Below are 16,295 nucleotides of genomic sequence, written 5' to 3'. Positions count from 1 at the left end.
AACCGTCAATATCCTCGGTAATTGCGGCCATGAGGTCATACGCCGCCGACTCAGATAGAGAAATTAACCAGTAATGCCACGAACACGACCGTTTCACGTCACCAAAAACAACTTTAAATAGTGAAAGAACGACGAAAGATAAAGTGAAGGGAATGCACTTCCGCTCGTACTCTTCCAGACTTCCGTTTTACTTCCTGGTGTGGGAGCTTCTTTTTTTTTTTCCCCTCACGGCGGTGGCGTCTCTTTTCTTTGCCAAACAACTGTAGTTTTTTTTATTTATTTATTTATTCTATAATGAAGATCGTGACTTGGAACATAAATGGCATACGGACCTTCAGAGGCGGTATTAAAAAGGCTCTGGATTCTCTGGACGCGGATATTATCTGTGTGCAAGAGACAAAAGTGACAAGTAAGTGTTTATACCACGCGTGATGTGTCATGTATCATGTTATTGTAGCCTAAGCTGAGTATTTACAGTCTGTGCATGTAACTTACAGAACATTTCTCATGTCTGTGCTTTCTTTTTTGGGTTTGTCTTATTTTTTATTTTATTTTTTTGCTGCTGCCATTTTGGCCAAATCACCTCTCTCATTTGATCTCAAGCAATTCTGCCTGGTGAAATAATAAATAAATAAAAAATGTTAACTGAGATTTTCCCCCCCCTCCACAGGAGACTTGCTTGATGAAAGAACTGCCATTGTTGACGGCTACAACTCCTATTTCAGCTTCAGTCGAGGACGCAGCGGTTATTCAGGTTTATTACAAAGTCTTTTTAGTTGTGGTTGAATCATGCAAACACTGATTTTGTCTCTAAGTAACCCTTTTCAACTCTTGCTGACACACTACAAAAAAAAACAAAAAAAAAACGTATTTCCCTCCAGACTGCTGTCACTATCCTGCTCCACAGACAGACTGAAGAAGTCTTTTGCCCCCCCTGGTCTGTACAACACCTCACGGTTATGACAGGGGGGAAAGCACACACTTGGACTAAAATCTTCCTTTTTTCCATTTCCCATCTGCACAGCTGTCCTAAGAGTCAGCCTCTAGTTGGACACTCACTTAAATAGCACCTTTAATTTAATGTTTGCACTGCCTGTTATTTAATTTAATGTCTGTTTTTGATAACTCAGCACTATCTGCTTTTTTAAACATTGCTGTACATATATAAACAACACAACTTCAGAAGGTCAACACTTTTTTATTTTTTTATATTCAGGTCTAATTACAGATTTTTTTCCCACAACTGTTTATAGGTTCTTGCTTTAAATTACACATATATTTTTATCCCTGCACAGGTTATGTACATTTCTTGTCTAAATCTATTTTTAATTGCACAGTTTAAGTTTGATTCATCTAGGGGTGTTCTTTAAATCTTTTTTTAATATATATGTATGGGAGGGGGGCGTCGGTACGTCTTGTAACCTGTTACTGGATGCTTTGAATTTCCCTCGGGATCAATAAAGTATCTATCTATCTATCTATTTCTGATTCACACAGGGGTTGCCACTTACTGTAAAGATAGCGTCACTCCATTTGCTGCGGAGGAGGGTCTCACAGGTCTGCTGACCAACCATGAAGGGGCTGTTGGATGTTATGCGGACCAAACACAGTTCTGTAGTGAGGAGCTCCAGCTTTTGGATAATGAAGGACGAGCTGTTATTACACAGCACAAAACCATGTAAGAGAAATGTTTTGCTTCTTCGAATTGCTCTTCATAAAGCTTGTGTCAATTAGTTGTAAACTGTAGATTTCTGTGCCTCTTCTCCATTCTGTTCTAGGTGCCAAGACAAAGAGCAAACCGTTACTATAATCAATGTATACTGTCCACGCGCTGACCCTGAAAAGCCAGAGCGGAAGCAGTTCAAACTTCAGTTCTATAAGTTGCTTCAGTGTCGAGCTGAAGCCATACTGAAGGATGGGAGGTGAGTTTTAAGAGGTTTCAACAGACTTAAGCGGTTAGATTGTAGTTGCAAAGAGACCCAGATGTTTCCTTCTTAAACCACAGACATTCGAACGATCCAACCATTTTGATTATAGGCAGTTTTATTAGGGGCTGGTAAGAAACAGTCCTTAACTTGAATGTGCAACCTCTAACATTTACCAGGATGTGTATGATTTATGTAAATTACAAATAAGGTTAATTCCTGCATTTGCCTTAACAAATATAGCATGATGTATTTAAGATATGTTTATATATAGAAGGCATGTGGTATTTGTCACATTGTTTACTGAGTTCTGATATCAATCATATTTATGACAGTATTTCGTTGTTCTCTCTACTCTTTAAAAACTTTTTTTTTGTTCTACTTTTCAGCCATGTGATCATTTTAGGAGACGTAAACACATCTCATCGGCAAATCGATCACTGTGATCCCAGTGACAATGTAAGTAAGAGGTTAAATATTGTTGTACGATTTCCTGACTTGGTTTTATTTTGGAGGAGTCTGGTGATTTGATATTATGCTAAAGTTAGATGTAAAGATAAATACCACTCCAGGGACGCCTGATAGCCTGGGGGTTATGCTGTGCGCACACTATACAGAGGTTGGAGTTCTTGCCGCAGCGGCCGTGAGTTCCAATACGACCTTGGCCCTCAGTTTATTTTGTAAAAATTATATAAGTGTATTTTTCTTATTGTACAGGAGGACTTTGGCGAGAACCCTGGGAGGAAATGGCTGAATGGCTTTCTGCACGATGACGGACAACGGGAGGAAAGGCAAGATGACAAAACTGATGAAGAACCTGAGGTAACGTCAACAGAACCCATCCACTCTGGGAAGTTTGTGGATACCTTCAGATATTTCCACCCAACTCGCCCCAACGCCTTCACGTGCTGGTCCACTCTCACTGGAGCAAGACAGACCAACTATGGCACTCGCATTGACTACATATTTGCAGATTGCCAGCTGGCTGCCGAGCAGTTTCTGGCAGCAGACATCATGCCGGAGGTGGAGGGGTCAGACCACTGCCCTGTGTGGGGGAAACTGAGCTGCTCTCTTGTACCCAGCTCCAAGCCTCCTCCCCTCTGCACTCGCTACCTGCCGGAATTTGCTGGTAAGCAGCAGAAACTCTCCCGCTTTCTTGTAAAGGTTGACCAAAAATCAATTTGTCCTGAGCCGAGGGAAGCATTACCTGGATCTCAAGAGGAGGAGGAGAGGAGGGAGAATTTAAAGCCAATCGACGCTGGTAAGAAACGGTTATTGACATCAGACGCTGCAGTTCCAAAAGGTAAAAAGGCTAAGACCGTGAAGGTATCTTCAAAGCCACAGGGCAGCCTCCTCTCCTTTTTCAAACCCAAACTCACAAATGTTTCCTCAACTGAAGCCTCTTGTGAAAAAACACTCAACCCGGATGAAGTTGCCTCTTCACCTAACTCCCAAAAAGTATCCTCAACTAGTGAGGCCGTTTCCTCCGTCACAAGCACAGTACCTGAAGATGTGCTTGATGCTTCACAGCCGCAGTGCACTAAAGAGGAAAATGACAAACAGATGAAGAGGAAACAGTTATCCCCCGAGCCCTCTGTGGGTAAAACCGATTCCAAGAAAGGTGCATCTTTAGTGTTCTGGAAGTCGATTCTTCATGGACCGCCCCCACCACCTCCCTGCAAAGTGCACGGGGAACCCTGCGTGCTCCGTACTGTGAAAAAAGAGGGGCCAAACATGGGCAAACAGTTCTTTGTGTGCTGTCGTCCTCAGGGTCATGCCTCCAACCCAGAGGCTCGTTGTAATTTCTTTATGTGGGTTGAGAAGGGGAAGTGATATTTTTACTGTACGGACCATGATTCGTTTTTTTTTTTTTTCACCATTTCAACCTCGCCCATGTATTTTAAGACTACTACATGGATGTCTCTTTATTTCATAGATTTGTTTTGTTACCTATGTTTCCTAGTTTTACAATAAAATACTGTATAGTTTTCTCGTACTTTGAGTTTGGTTTCATTTTTTCAAGGTAAGTTAACGAACCAAAAATTAATCAGCAATCATTTTGAAAATAGTTTTTTCAGCAAATGTGCTGCTTCCCAAATGCATACAATACAATACAACTTTTCTTTTTTACTTTTGTCTGTTTTACATTGTTGTATCTTAAAGTTAAGAACTATTGGGTGCACAACATGTATATGTGTATATATATATATGTGTATATGTGTGTGTGTGTGTGCGCATAAAGAATCGCTAGACACAATAGAAAAGAAAAACTAAAACCCAGCCCTGCAGAAGAGGCATTTGTAGAATAAGATGTCTGTGACCAACTGGGGGAGAAACTGAAGTAAACTGACAGTAAACCAGCTCACAAGTTCAGAGCAGCAAGAATTCCCAATGAAATGTATTTAACAATGAAGATATGTATGTTAATGATTTTCACAATTTTCTTTTATTTTGTTGAAGTTAGAATGATTTGAGAAGATCATTCTCCTCATCACACAAGGTTTGGTAGCTTGCACTGAAACAGTTGATATAAATGTCCTTAACAGGGCTACTTTTTACTACTTAACTTTGAGAGCATAGTGTTCTTTTTTTCACTTTTAAGTGTTTTAGTTCTACTTGAGTCAAACAAATTTGTGCATTTAGCCAATTCTGATAAAAAGCATGAAGACGGTCTGTAGGTGTTGTTACATTTAAATGCCCTACATCATATGGCTCCTTATCATACTTGTGACTGGGACCACTAGATGGCAGTGCTGAGCTGCTTTACACAAAGTTGAACCTTAGAAAAGGCTACTGAAAAGTAACTTTTCAGAACAAAAAGAGAAATTCAGAAATGTTCCTCCTGTAAAGCGCTAGGATGAATGGTGACAGTATCCCCACATTCTGATTCAGACGACTTTATTTATCCCCAAAGGACATTTTAGTTTCACAACCTACTGATTCATTCAAAGAAGCCAAGACAATATGAAGGAAACCAACACGGCAGCATTCAGACTATTACATTCACATGCCAGTAACAACAATTTGACAGACGAACAGGTCGCCAAATGAGGAGCCAGAGCTAAAAAAAAAATTAGAAATTGATAAATACAACACCAGAAATGTATTCAACAAATAGATACATAAATGAATGGACCTTAGAGGTTTCCTAAGTGTACAGTAGCTGTCCATACAAATCAGTTAAAGTGGTTCAACATTGAGTATCTGTTGGTTCTCCTTGGAGGGGCATGATAGCGGCGTCCAGAGGGCATTAGAAAAAAAGAAAGAAGAAACAGTGTGTAAGATAAGATTTCCCTTATTTCGTAATGCAACAGCACCACATGTTGCCTGAACGGTCTAGAGCAAGGAGGGGCTTGAACTTGTGACATGGCAGGAAATGTCTTAACGCGCCAAATCACACACTGCCTCCCTCTTTCCCCCCTCTTTTTCCATCTCTCGCTCTCCTCTCACAGATGAAGAGAGGCTCCTGGCTCTGGGAAAAGCAGACTTTGGAGGTGGACCAGCTAAGAAGTTTTCAACTTTTACCCTGAAACTTCTGTCCAGACTGAAGACATCCCTCTGTGTGACTGCTAGCGGTGAGTACCAGAAAAGGGCATTCTGCAGTTGCTCCAGCATTTCCCATTCACACATGAGGACAGTTTCCTCAGGAACTTTCTCTCCCTCGCTCCTATGGTTAGGATTTTTTCTAAATGAAGATACTTTTTTTTTTCTGAATGAAGATAACTTCTTTTTCAGCAGCTTCACTCTTTGACTGAGGATCTTTTTGAGCTGTAATTTGCATTGTGACATGCTGGCAGTATGAAAAGCACAGAGGAGGGATTTTAAATGACTCACTGAAATGGGAGAGTATCTTGGCTCCACATGCTGGCATGAATGGTCCCTACTAAAATAATGTGAAGTGTTTGATGAATGGTTTAACCAAGACAGAATGGCTCCTGGTGAACTTTATTTTACCCTGACTTTGTAAGTGAATACATTAGTTGCTTTATCTAGGATTCGTTTCAAATGACATGTTTCGCTGACTTTCAGTCCGTAAGGTCATTTAAGGTAACTGAGTTTGTCAGTCCAATCTGTACTGAGCAAAAGTTAGGTATTTCACTGGCAGATGGCTCCAAACAGTCTGACACGAGTACTGAAATGTTTGAAGTGACCTTTTTCTTAAAGTAACACATAAAACCTTCATTTTTCCAAGTGAAACCAAATAGTCTGACACTCATAAAATGTAGCCATCTGGGAGAACTTGATCAAATCTTAATTCAACAGAAAGACGACATTTTGTAACACTGTAAAGAATTAGTGTCTTGGTAAGATAAAGAAGACTTGGGTGTTTCTTGGGTGTGCAGCCAGAGCTCATATCGCAGTTAAGTTTGACAATCTGCCAACTGAAATCTCCCCTCAGATGAGAAAGACATTTGCTGGAGTCTGCAAAGCGTATAGGTACGCAACTTAATGGTCCCATGGGGAAAATCTGTCTTTTGACGCATATACAGCAGCTGCCTGTTCAGTTTCATCACCATATAACAACAATAATAAACACCAACCCAGCTGCACTTTCTGTCACCTGCCTCGGCCATTTGTTCTCTTACGTGTCAGCTCAGGTCTTACTGTGAGTTTTGGGTCAAGCACATGATCAGTTGTAAGCATGCACAATGTTTCCACTCTTAAGCACAATCACATGTGGGCTATCTTAAAAAAGCACTTATCTCCTAAGCTAATTAGCATCACTGTGACTTCCAGCAGGATGCAAACTGTCAGTGAATATCCGCCCATGCAGTAACAAAAACCCCTCTCAGATGACACCCGCTGCGCCCCCCCCCCCCCCTCCTTTCCAACTTGAATATTCTGTAATGACATGGTAATTAGCCTCCAGTATAAACACCAGTTGTAGAGAGTTCCTTGGATTACCTGTAGCCTTGAACTGCAGTCTGTCTCTGAAAACGTCACGCATTGCCTTCGTTTGGACTCCGGTTTCAACACCTTTTGGGTGCAGACAGCTGGTGAGAGGATCCCCACAGTCAGGCTTTTTGCAGCTGTGTGGCTCTACCTGTGTGTGGCTAGACAAAGGGTTAAGTATGGGTGTTCCCATTTTCCCTCTCACTCCCCCCACAGCCTCTAATCTCTCTCACTCTCTCCTCTTCTCACTACCAAGGAGCTTTGGAGAGACTCCTAAGAACAAAGCTATATATAAACCTTGGGAGGGAAAACTGAGGGAACTTGCTTAAGGATATATTCTGACATTATTGTGAAAAGAAAACAAGCCAGGGTCACCAGGGTAAGTTGCTGGAAAATGTGTGTGTGTGTGTGTGTGTGTGTGTGTGTGTTAGTCCTTATGTATGTTAAGGAAGGGAAGGGCTAATTGTCAGAGTGAGCTGCTCTTGCATCAGACAAACGCCATGTGGGCTGTAATGCTGGATAGTGAGGTAAAATAAATGTCTTGGCTTGACTTAAGACTGCTGTTCTTGGAGTGATTATTCCATACTTTCTTTATTGTGATATCTGAAGAGGTAATGGGATATGTTGTTTGGGAAAATTCTAGTACGAAGAGTTGGAATCAGAAAGAACAGGAACGAGTTTGAAGTTTTTACTACTTTTTCCAATCTCTCAGAGTTTCCACTGTGTAAAAGCTTCCATCTTGACCAATAAAATTTCGAACATTGGATTAAGTTTCTTGTTAACCAGGTTTGTCTACTTTCACCATCTCCCCCACAAAATGTAAACTGTAAAATCAAGCTTTTCTTCTCAATGTGAAAGTGGTCACTCTTCCACCAAAACTGCCCTTTTGTCATGTTAAAGGTACCCAGCCTGTACTTTGCCGGGTTGTGTGTGTTGGCCGCGAGCCCTGGGAAAGTCGCCGGGTATGTAGCTAAAGAAAGTAACTCCAACTAGAGTTGACCTGAGGCAAGTATGCGTGGAGAAGGCTACTCTGTATTTAGGCTAAATGGCACCATTTAAACAAGAAGCCTTTGTTTATCCCTGCGGCCGGCTGCTATCGCCTTCCAAAGCTGTTTGGATTATTTTGCATCCACAGCCCCGTTACTGTGATGAGCGTAGGATTCTTGGGCAGAACTCCTCAGGAACGGTCACGATGATGTGCGAGCGTGTCCTTTGGGGTCAAGATGTGAAAATCCTGAGGGCAGAGAGGGGAAGTATCCCATGACCCCTCAGTCAGCAGGAGCACAGACCTACGCTCATTCCCAGAGTGTGTCCATGCCAGCTTTGTGTGGCAGATTAGAACATAAGTCCCCAGACAACAATTGTTATTTAAACACTTTCAGCTTTTAATTGACCTACATCCAAGGCAAATGTACCCCCCTTTTTTTTATTTTTTTTTGTGATCTTCTAAAGTGATCTGTTAGTTTTTGGATCCTCATATCTGAAGCAGGGAGCGGGACTCCAAGATAAAACAGCGCTGACAGATTTATGCATCTCCTAAGAAAAATAGAAACATGAAACATTTTTTGTTGTCCTTGGCAATAAGAAAAATTACAGAGTTGTGCGTATTTATAAATAGGTTTGCCCTTTTGAAGACACAATTGCGCATTATGTTTGTATTACATTAGTCACTGTGTTTCTTTTCTGCAGCAGCGTCCTTCTGTTCCAGTACAGACGACAAGTATTATTTGCCTTTAAAAGGCCAAGGGTTTTCAAGCTGCCACTTTACATAACTCTGTATTCATTACTTTGTACAGAGCAAACAGCTTACATTTATCACATTTATCATAAACACATCGCCACACTTGTGCAGCTTCTTGGTGGGTGTTCTGTTTTAACCTAAACAAGTTAAGACAAGATATAGGAAGTGGTGATTCACACAGAGGAAATGTAAAATATTTGAAGACTCTTGGGAGGTCATGCAACTTTTAGCCAGTAGCCTAGTGGTTAGTGCGCGCTCGGTGTACGGAGGCTAAAGTCCAAGAAAGCGAGCGGCCCAGGTTCAAATCTGACTTGTGGTTCCTTTCCTGCATGTCATACCCCGCTCTCTCTCTCTCTCTCTCTCCCCGATTTCTGACTCTATCAACTGTCCTTTATCTCAAATAAAGACATAAAAAGCCCCACCAAAAAGTAAATATAGAATAAATAAAAGCATGTCTAAAAATGGCTACATTTGCAGGTGATTTAAACAAGAACGTTTTTCATTCATGTAATCATTATGTCCTGTTTTGATTCCAGTCTGGTAAAAGTTTGAAGAGGATTCTTTTAGTCCAGCAAGAGTTGATCTCCAAAGTCTCTCTCGAGTCACAACCCCGGTAATCAGAATGGAGCTTCAGAAGATGAACGGACACAGCAGGGACGATGGGTGAGATGAAGACTTATTCACTGTTTCACGCATCACAACAAAGATGAAAATGTGTTCCTTATTTGTGCAAGTTTAGAGTAAATCTTTGCATCTTTGTTTGTAAAGATGTAATTCATTACAAAGGTTAACTCGAGACACTTTACAAACGAGAAGGTAGAAGACCTTAATCTTTGTTTTATTATTCACAAAGACCCAACATGAATCCATCATGAGCACAAAGCGACATTTAGCAAAGTTACAGTGGCAAGGAAAACTTTCTTGAAGAGGCAGAAACCTCGAGCAGAACCAGACTAAGGTTAAACAGCCGTCTGTCCAAAATGTGCTGGGTGTGGAAAGTGGGATAGGAGGAGATGCAGAAAAAAGGAGAATGACAGAGATAAACAGTCTCAATGTGTCTATGAAAACATTGTGTTTGTTTCCGTAGGTTTGATGGTCTTGAAGCCATGACTGAACATGAAGAGTTTCTCCCCCATAAAGCTGGAGTGAAGAAAGAAATCCAATTCACCGATGTAAGAGTCTCAGTCTGACCGGTTTGGCTGTTGTAAAATGCTATTAATGCTAGTGATGTTATTTTAGTTTCTGCATTGATCCGTCTGTGTCTAACATCCTCTGTTGTCTCCTTCCTCCAGTTTGAGGGAAAGACTTCATTCGGCATGTCCATCTTTAACCTCAGTAACGCCATAATGGGCAGTGGGATTCTGGGATTGGCTTATGCAATGTCCAACACTGGAATCGTTCTTTTTATGTGAGTATGCGAGCCAAACACACAAAAAAAAGTCCCTACTTTGGAATGGAATTGAAAACTTCCAATGAGTGTGTGTGTGTGTGCGTGCGTGCGTGCGTGCGTGCGTGTGTGCGTGTGTGTGTGTGTGTGTGTTGGTTAACGTATTTGCTCAGTGCATTTGCCCTTTCTTGTGCAAAGAGGAAATGAATATATTGATTTAGCTTGTAATTCATATGAGCTCTCCTTTGGAACACAAGAATAGAGCAGGGCTGTTTGTTGTGTGTGTGTGTGTGTGTGTGAGAGAGTGTGTGTGTGTGTTTTAGTTTATCAGATGGACAGTGTGAAGATTTTTGCAAACTGAAGTCATTTTTGTGCTATTTGGCTCTAAAAAAAAACAGCAAATATGCATTTATCCATTTTATTCGGACACACCTTTTAGACGCCAAATTTTGTATTTATGTAGGTTTTATTCATTTGTCAAAATTATACTTTTTATTTGTCCTTTACATATCACAGTATGCTGCTCATATCTCCGTCTGTCTTTAAGCTACCTGAATCTTTTAAGCTCTTTGTTTATTTGTTCTTAAAGAAGAGCTAAATTCATGACAAATAAAGATTATTTTGGTCAAAGGTTAACAATAAAAACAGAATTAAGTTCATGTCAGTGGATACAGGCTGTTAGTACGACCTGTGTGTGTATCACCTGACTGCCTGTGTGTATTTGTGTTTGGGTAGGTATGTGTGCTGGCAGTGGGATGGACTCCCTGCTTGTGTATACGTGCGTTTCTGTCTGTCTCCACCTGTGTGAGATGTAGGTGTCATACTGTATTTAAATCTAACTGCTGCTGTACACAGCCTGAGAGTGTACATCAGAGCTTGTACACACGAGGCTCCACTAAACAGATTTGAGCGGCTAAAAATAGCCCGTAGTGATCAGATCCAAGACACGCCTGTGCTGGATCAGTCCTGTGCTATGTGGCAGGGGGAGGAAGACGGAGGGTGGAGAGCCAGTCTCTTACTCATATGAGTGGAGAAAAAATTACAGTAAACCAAAGAAACGATTGTTAACAAAATTAAGCTTACTTATAAGAGCAAAGTTTAAATTATAAAACACCCAACAGGACACACAACTGAACAGAATTGTTGACTTTACTTTGCTATAAAATGTGACTTCATAGCTTTATAATGTGCTGTAACAACAAAAAGATCCTTTAACACTTTAGACTTGGCAAATATTGTCTTGAATGCGCTTCTTCTCAATGGGACTAACCTGGATATATGAAGGTTGAATAGAAAGATTAAAATATGTGTGCAGGGGCAAGCATGTAGGAAAGTTATATTGGTGGTCAGATGCTCAGCAAATTTGGTTGTTCAATATCTTTTCTCTTTTTGTCTCTTTTGATAAAGTCACTTCCAAACAAGTTCCCTGTTCTTGTGTGTTTCAGAACCCTGTTGGTGTTCATTGCCATTCTGTCTGCATATTCAATTCACCTGCTGCTGAAAAGCGCTGGAGTCGTTGGTAAGTCGGAGCTTGACTCAACATCTTAGCATACGTAGCCACAGAGGCCATTCTGCATTCTGTACTGTACGTTATTTCCATTGGATATATGAATATTGGAAGCTCCCACTTGTTTACAAGCAGCTGCATGGAAGCCTTGAATTGTCGTCGTTTTTTAATCAAAACTTGGCCATATTGGGTCAAGAGGGTGGACGAGGGGATTAGCAAAGACTTAGCAAAAGCTTCACTGAAAAGACCATTAGCTAATGCATGAGTTTGACACTGTGTTTTCATTCTGTTTTGGGGGGTTAGCTGACAAGAGTTGTTTATATATCTGTCTTAAAAGCTGGTCAATTTTTCGCTGTAATTTGGCATTCTAACATTGAACCTAATTACTGTAGAGCTGACTCAGTTACAGGTCCAGCCACTAGAGGCTACTCAAGGAACTGCATTTTCTAGTCTCTTCTAGTTTCGACTACTTTCTCACGCCCGCTCCTTCATCATCTATGAGTATACTTAACATCTGTTTTTTTTTTTTTTTTCAGGCATCAGAGCTTATGAGCAGCTTGGGAATCGGGCGTTTGGACCCCCAGGAAAAATGTTGGCCGGCTGCATCATCACAGTACACAACATCGGAGGTACTGTGATTGCCATTTTCCCATTTAATCTGTGTGATCTGTAAATGAAAGCACGTGCAGTTGATCAGGATAAATTACGCACGCACTAAATACGAATGCTTACACTTCTTATTAGCGATGTCCAGCTACCTCTTCATCGTCAAGTCGGAGCTCCCGCTGGTTATTCAAGCTTTCCTGAGTAAACAGGAAAACACAGGGTGAGTGTCATAATAAAAAAAAAAACATCTACACTATTTTTCATCCGCAGTGTTTTTTTTTTATTCCACATTCAGTAGTTTGACAGTGTATTGATGTTTCTTCATCTGTTTGTCCTGCTGTCTCTTAGAGAGTGGTTCTTGAATGGAAACTTCTTGATCATCATTGTTAGTGCTTCTGTCATCCTTCCTCTAGCACTCATGAAACAACTTGGTATGTTTTTTCATTCTGTCATCACATTTTCTTGTTTTTTTTTTTTTTGTTTTTTTTTTATCCTTCTATTACTCTTCAAACTCTGCCAGGCAAATATTTTGTTAAGTCTGTGAACTGTAAGCACCTTTTGAACATCTTACTGTCTTTGCACTGCAGGTTATTTGGGCTATACAAGTGGCTTCTCCCTCTCCTGCATGGTGTTTTTCCTTATTTCGGTGAGTTTAAACGGTTAAGAAAACAAAAATACATGCGATGCCACTAGCTTTGCCTCAATGGAATATTTTACTTTTGATTAACAAATCGTTTCCTCTCAGGTCATCTACAAGAAGTTCAACATCCCGTGTCCGCTGGAGGATAAACAAACCAACATCTCGCATGTCCTGGGTGACCACAGCTTCATTAATGGGACAGGCGACTTCTGTGAAGCAAAATATTTTACGATCAACCCACAGGTTAGACCAAAAAAATCCTAATGATACATTTGACTGCATCTGTTTCCCTGAATTTCAGCCTGTTATATTTACTTCTTGGTTAGCCCTAGCAGCAGCTTCACTGCCACATGTTCTGTACCAGAGCGTGTTGTGTCAACAGCATTAGAGCATGTGTTATGTCAACAGCATACATTTTGTTAGCTTGCTGGACTTAGTGGGTGACTCGCTGACCTTTGGCATGTTTTAACTTTTAGACAGCATACACCATCCCTATTCTGGCCTTTGCTTTTGTCTGCCACCCGGAGGTGCTGCCAATCTACACAGAGCTACGAGAGTAAGTCATGTCGTCATCACTGACTTTACATTAGCTCACAGACAAAAGTTTTAGTATATTTAAAGTAATTTGTTTCCCTTGTTTCCCCTCCAGTGCCACCAAGAAACGTATGCAGACTGTGGCTAACTTCTCCATCCTGGCCATGTTCGTCATGTACCTGCTAACCGCTCTGTTTGGTTACCTCACTTTTTTTGGTAAGAGGCTCTTGACTCCACAGAGTCAAAGATCAGCTTGTTCTGGGGTTGTATATGGAAAGATTTTCAGATGAATGAATGACTCACTTGTACAGGGAGCTCATATGCATTTTCCACTGTTGCGATTGAGGGACTAGTCCACGTGAGATACGTCATGAGAGTATGTGTGCAGGTGCTGTGGAGTCGGAGCTGTTGCACACCTACAATCGAGCGGGTGCCCTGGACGTCCACGTTCTCTGTGTCCGCCTGGCTGTTCTGGTGGCTGTGACGCTGACTGTCCCGGTGGTTCTGTTCCCAGTAAGGCTTTGAACGTATATTAGGAATGTTTTCTTATCAAAATAAGTTTAGGACATCATTCCACTTTTTGCACTTCTGTGTTTAAGCAAATACAAATGTAGACTCAGAATAAATCAATAAAGATGAAGCTGGCAGGAAGAGGAAATTAGACGAGCTGCTTTTTTCGTCCAATGTCAATCAGATCCCTAATGAATTAGTTAAAAGGTCTCAATCTCCAGACTGATTGTTTCCAGTCTGAGCTAAGCTAACATCATGTTAAGTCAATGTAAGGACTTGGCTGTGTGTCTTTGCATTTAAACCTGATTTACTTTGTATGTTTATGTTTCATATTTCATGTATATTTAATGCTCTTTTGTGAAAAGAATGTAGAATGTCATTTTCTTATCTCATGCAACCTGCAGGAGATTAAAAATATATACAACGCAGTTTTAAGACACTTCCTCATTTGGTTCATTTATAGAGCCGTTCACCTCTTTTAAACTGTTTTTTGGTCGTCACATTTCTGCTTAAGAGCTCATCTTAGCGTGACTTAACCTGATAGTGTAACAGCTCTACCTTAAATTCTTACTTTAGCATATTTCTGCACATCAATCTTGACGCCTATGACCTCAAATGTATAGAAAACCTTAACATTCACCCTCTTTCCTTCCTTTGCAGATCCGTAGGGCCTTGCTCCAGATCTTTTTCCCCAACAAACCGTTCCACTGGGCCATTCACATCGGCATCGCGTTAGGTCTCATCTTCATAGTCAACCTCCTTGTCATCTTCGTGCCCTCCATCCGGGACATCTTTGGCATCATTGGTATGTTTACACCTGCCGTCTGGCCCGAGCTTCACTGCAAATCTTCAGTGTGAAATTGCCAAACCATTATCTGCATAGTTACCTATTGTGTAAATGCTTTAATAAACTGATTATTTTTTTCATCTTCAGGAGCCACATCTGCCCCCAGTCTCATCTTCATCCTACCTGGAATCTTCTACGTCCGGATCATTCCTGAAGAGCAGGAGCCTTTACTGTCCAGACCTAAGATTCAGGTAAAGCTCAGTACTATTAGCTTTCTAGGGCATTATGACTTTATCTGTTCCTTCATTGTGTTGTATTTTTATTGCGATTGTTGATAATGTTGTCTCTTCTTCTCCTGTAGGCCGCATTATTTGCCGCTCTGGGATTCATCTTCATGGTCATGAGTTTGTCGTTTATCATCATTGACTGGGTAACCGGAGAGTCTAGAAGCGGAGGTGGACACTAGCAGCCGTGACTGAACAGATAAACTACAAACAGAATGCCAACGAAAGCTCCCTCCCCGTCTTTTAAAAAAAAAAAATACTCCCTGATCTGCTGAGCTCTCATCCAAAGCCGAACAACAAAGTCTGGCTGCATGATATGAAGGACATGTGAAGGACCCTTCGCCTAGAACAATAACAAAGAAAGCATTTCGACATGTTTCAGGGCAGAGAAAGAAAAAAAAAAAACGGCCCTGCAAAGGAGGAGAGAACACAGAAGCAGTGTGTTCTGACTGAATTAAACCCATGTAGTGGCTCGCAATGAGGACGTTATTTGGAGGCCTGTGTAGAAATGCAAAAAGGCATGAATGAGAAGAGCATGACTCAAATGGAAATCCCATTTTAGAGTGTTGATGTGCACAGTTCCCTGGAATAGCTCAGTCACTGCCAAAATCTTTCTAATCTTACTTCCCTTCATTTTAGATGTACAGGACCGGAATGATATGGGTTTTTATTTTTTACAATCAATACACTTCATCAGCTGCTGTGTCATGTCATGGTCTCCTTGTCCACATTTCCCCAACAAATTAACAGTAAGGATTAGTCTGCAGTTTCACACTAACCATTACAAACTACTAAATTCCAATCCCTTTTACACAGTGAAATGATAATGTGATATATTTTTTTGTGTTAATCTATTAACTTAATTTAAGGTGATCATCTTTGAATTTGAATCTGATGTGACCTTTTTCTGTGAAGACAATGGTGCAATGTGTGGGTGTTCAGCTGCTATCAGAGAAGGTCAAACACTTACTGACAATCAAATGTGAGTGAACAGACACAAAGTCGTTTGTACAATTATTTTTTTAAAGTTTATTCCGAGTGGCGAAACCAAAGAAGTTAACTTTTGTGTGACATAAAAATCGGTGCAACACTTTTTTTTAATGTATTCAGCAAAGGCCAAAAAAATGCAGTGTTAAAACAAAAGACGTGTCTGTTTAGGCCATCCATCAAAATCAGTATGGTGAGTAATAACATGTGGTTTTTAACTTAAAATGAATGGAGCCTGTTTTTTTTTTATTTGACTAAAATATTTAGATTTTCTTATTCATCCTGTACATTTTTAAATTAATTTGAATGTTGTTACCTGTTAATAAAATATGTCTCTCGTTTCTACAAGTTTGGGGTTGCTTTTATTTCAGACTCGGGAATCCTCGGTGTGGTTGTAAAGTGAATGTTAAAACAGCCGAAGAAGAGCAATAATGCACGACCTCCCTCTGAAAATGGAAGTAACACATTCATTTGTGCTCCGTGTCTGAGAGAGA

The 16,295-nt window shown here is 40.7% G+C and overlaps 2 protein-coding genes across 5 annotated transcripts; both read left to right on the top strand.

Annotated features, from left to right (window-relative positions):
• The first annotated feature begins 32 nt into the window (after window positions 1–32).
• Window positions 33–3,921, top strand: apex2 (APEX nuclease (apurinic/apyrimidinic endonuclease) 2). The gene is made up of 6 exons (XM_020637765.3): window positions 33–409; window positions 671–754; window positions 1,498–1,678; window positions 1,779–1,922; window positions 2,315–2,384; window positions 2,643–3,921. The coding sequence occupies exons 1-6, from the start codon at window positions 295–297 to the stop codon at window positions 3,756–3,758; spliced, it is 1,710 nt and encodes a 569-aa protein (XP_020493421.2). The 5' UTR covers window positions 33–294; the 3' UTR covers window positions 3,759–3,921.
• Window positions 3,922–5,309: 1,388 nt separating this feature from the next.
• LOC109987097 (sodium-coupled neutral amino acid transporter 3) lies at window positions 5,310–16,149 on the top strand. Of its 4 annotated transcripts, XM_065961449.1 has the most exons (18): window positions 7,057–7,197; window positions 7,531–7,604; window positions 7,719–7,780; window positions 9,096–9,222; window positions 9,647–9,731; window positions 9,852–9,967; window positions 11,392–11,465; window positions 11,990–12,082; window positions 12,198–12,279; window positions 12,408–12,490; window positions 12,647–12,705; window positions 12,805–12,942; window positions 13,176–13,255; window positions 13,349–13,449; window positions 13,622–13,746; window positions 14,404–14,548; window positions 14,678–14,781; window positions 14,892–16,149. In XM_065961449.1, exons 4-18 carry the CDS (start codon window positions 9,182–9,184, stop codon window positions 14,994–14,996), a joined length of 1,431 nt encoding a protein of 476 aa, XP_065817521.1. In that variant the 5' UTR covers window positions 7,057–7,197; window positions 7,531–7,604; window positions 7,719–7,780; window positions 9,096–9,181; the 3' UTR covers window positions 14,997–16,149. The 4 variants fall into 4 exon arrangements, with proteins under 4 accessions (XP_020493725.1, XP_020493734.1, XP_065817521.1 ...); XM_065961450.1 differs by lacking the exon at window positions 7,531–7,604 and having other exon boundaries at window positions 7,058–7,197; XM_020638069.3 differs by lacking the exons at window positions 7,057–7,197; window positions 7,531–7,604; window positions 7,719–7,780 and adding an exon at window positions 5,310–5,500.
• The last annotated feature ends 146 nt before the right edge of the window (window positions 16,150–16,295 follow it).

The sequence above is a fragment of the Labrus bergylta genome, chromosome 12 (assembly GCF_963930695.1).
Source record: "Labrus bergylta chromosome 12, fLabBer1.1, whole genome shotgun sequence".
NCBI lineage: Eukaryota > Metazoa > Chordata > Actinopteri > Labriformes > Labridae > Labrus > Labrus bergylta.
This window is presented reverse-complemented; position numbering and strand designations above follow the sequence as displayed.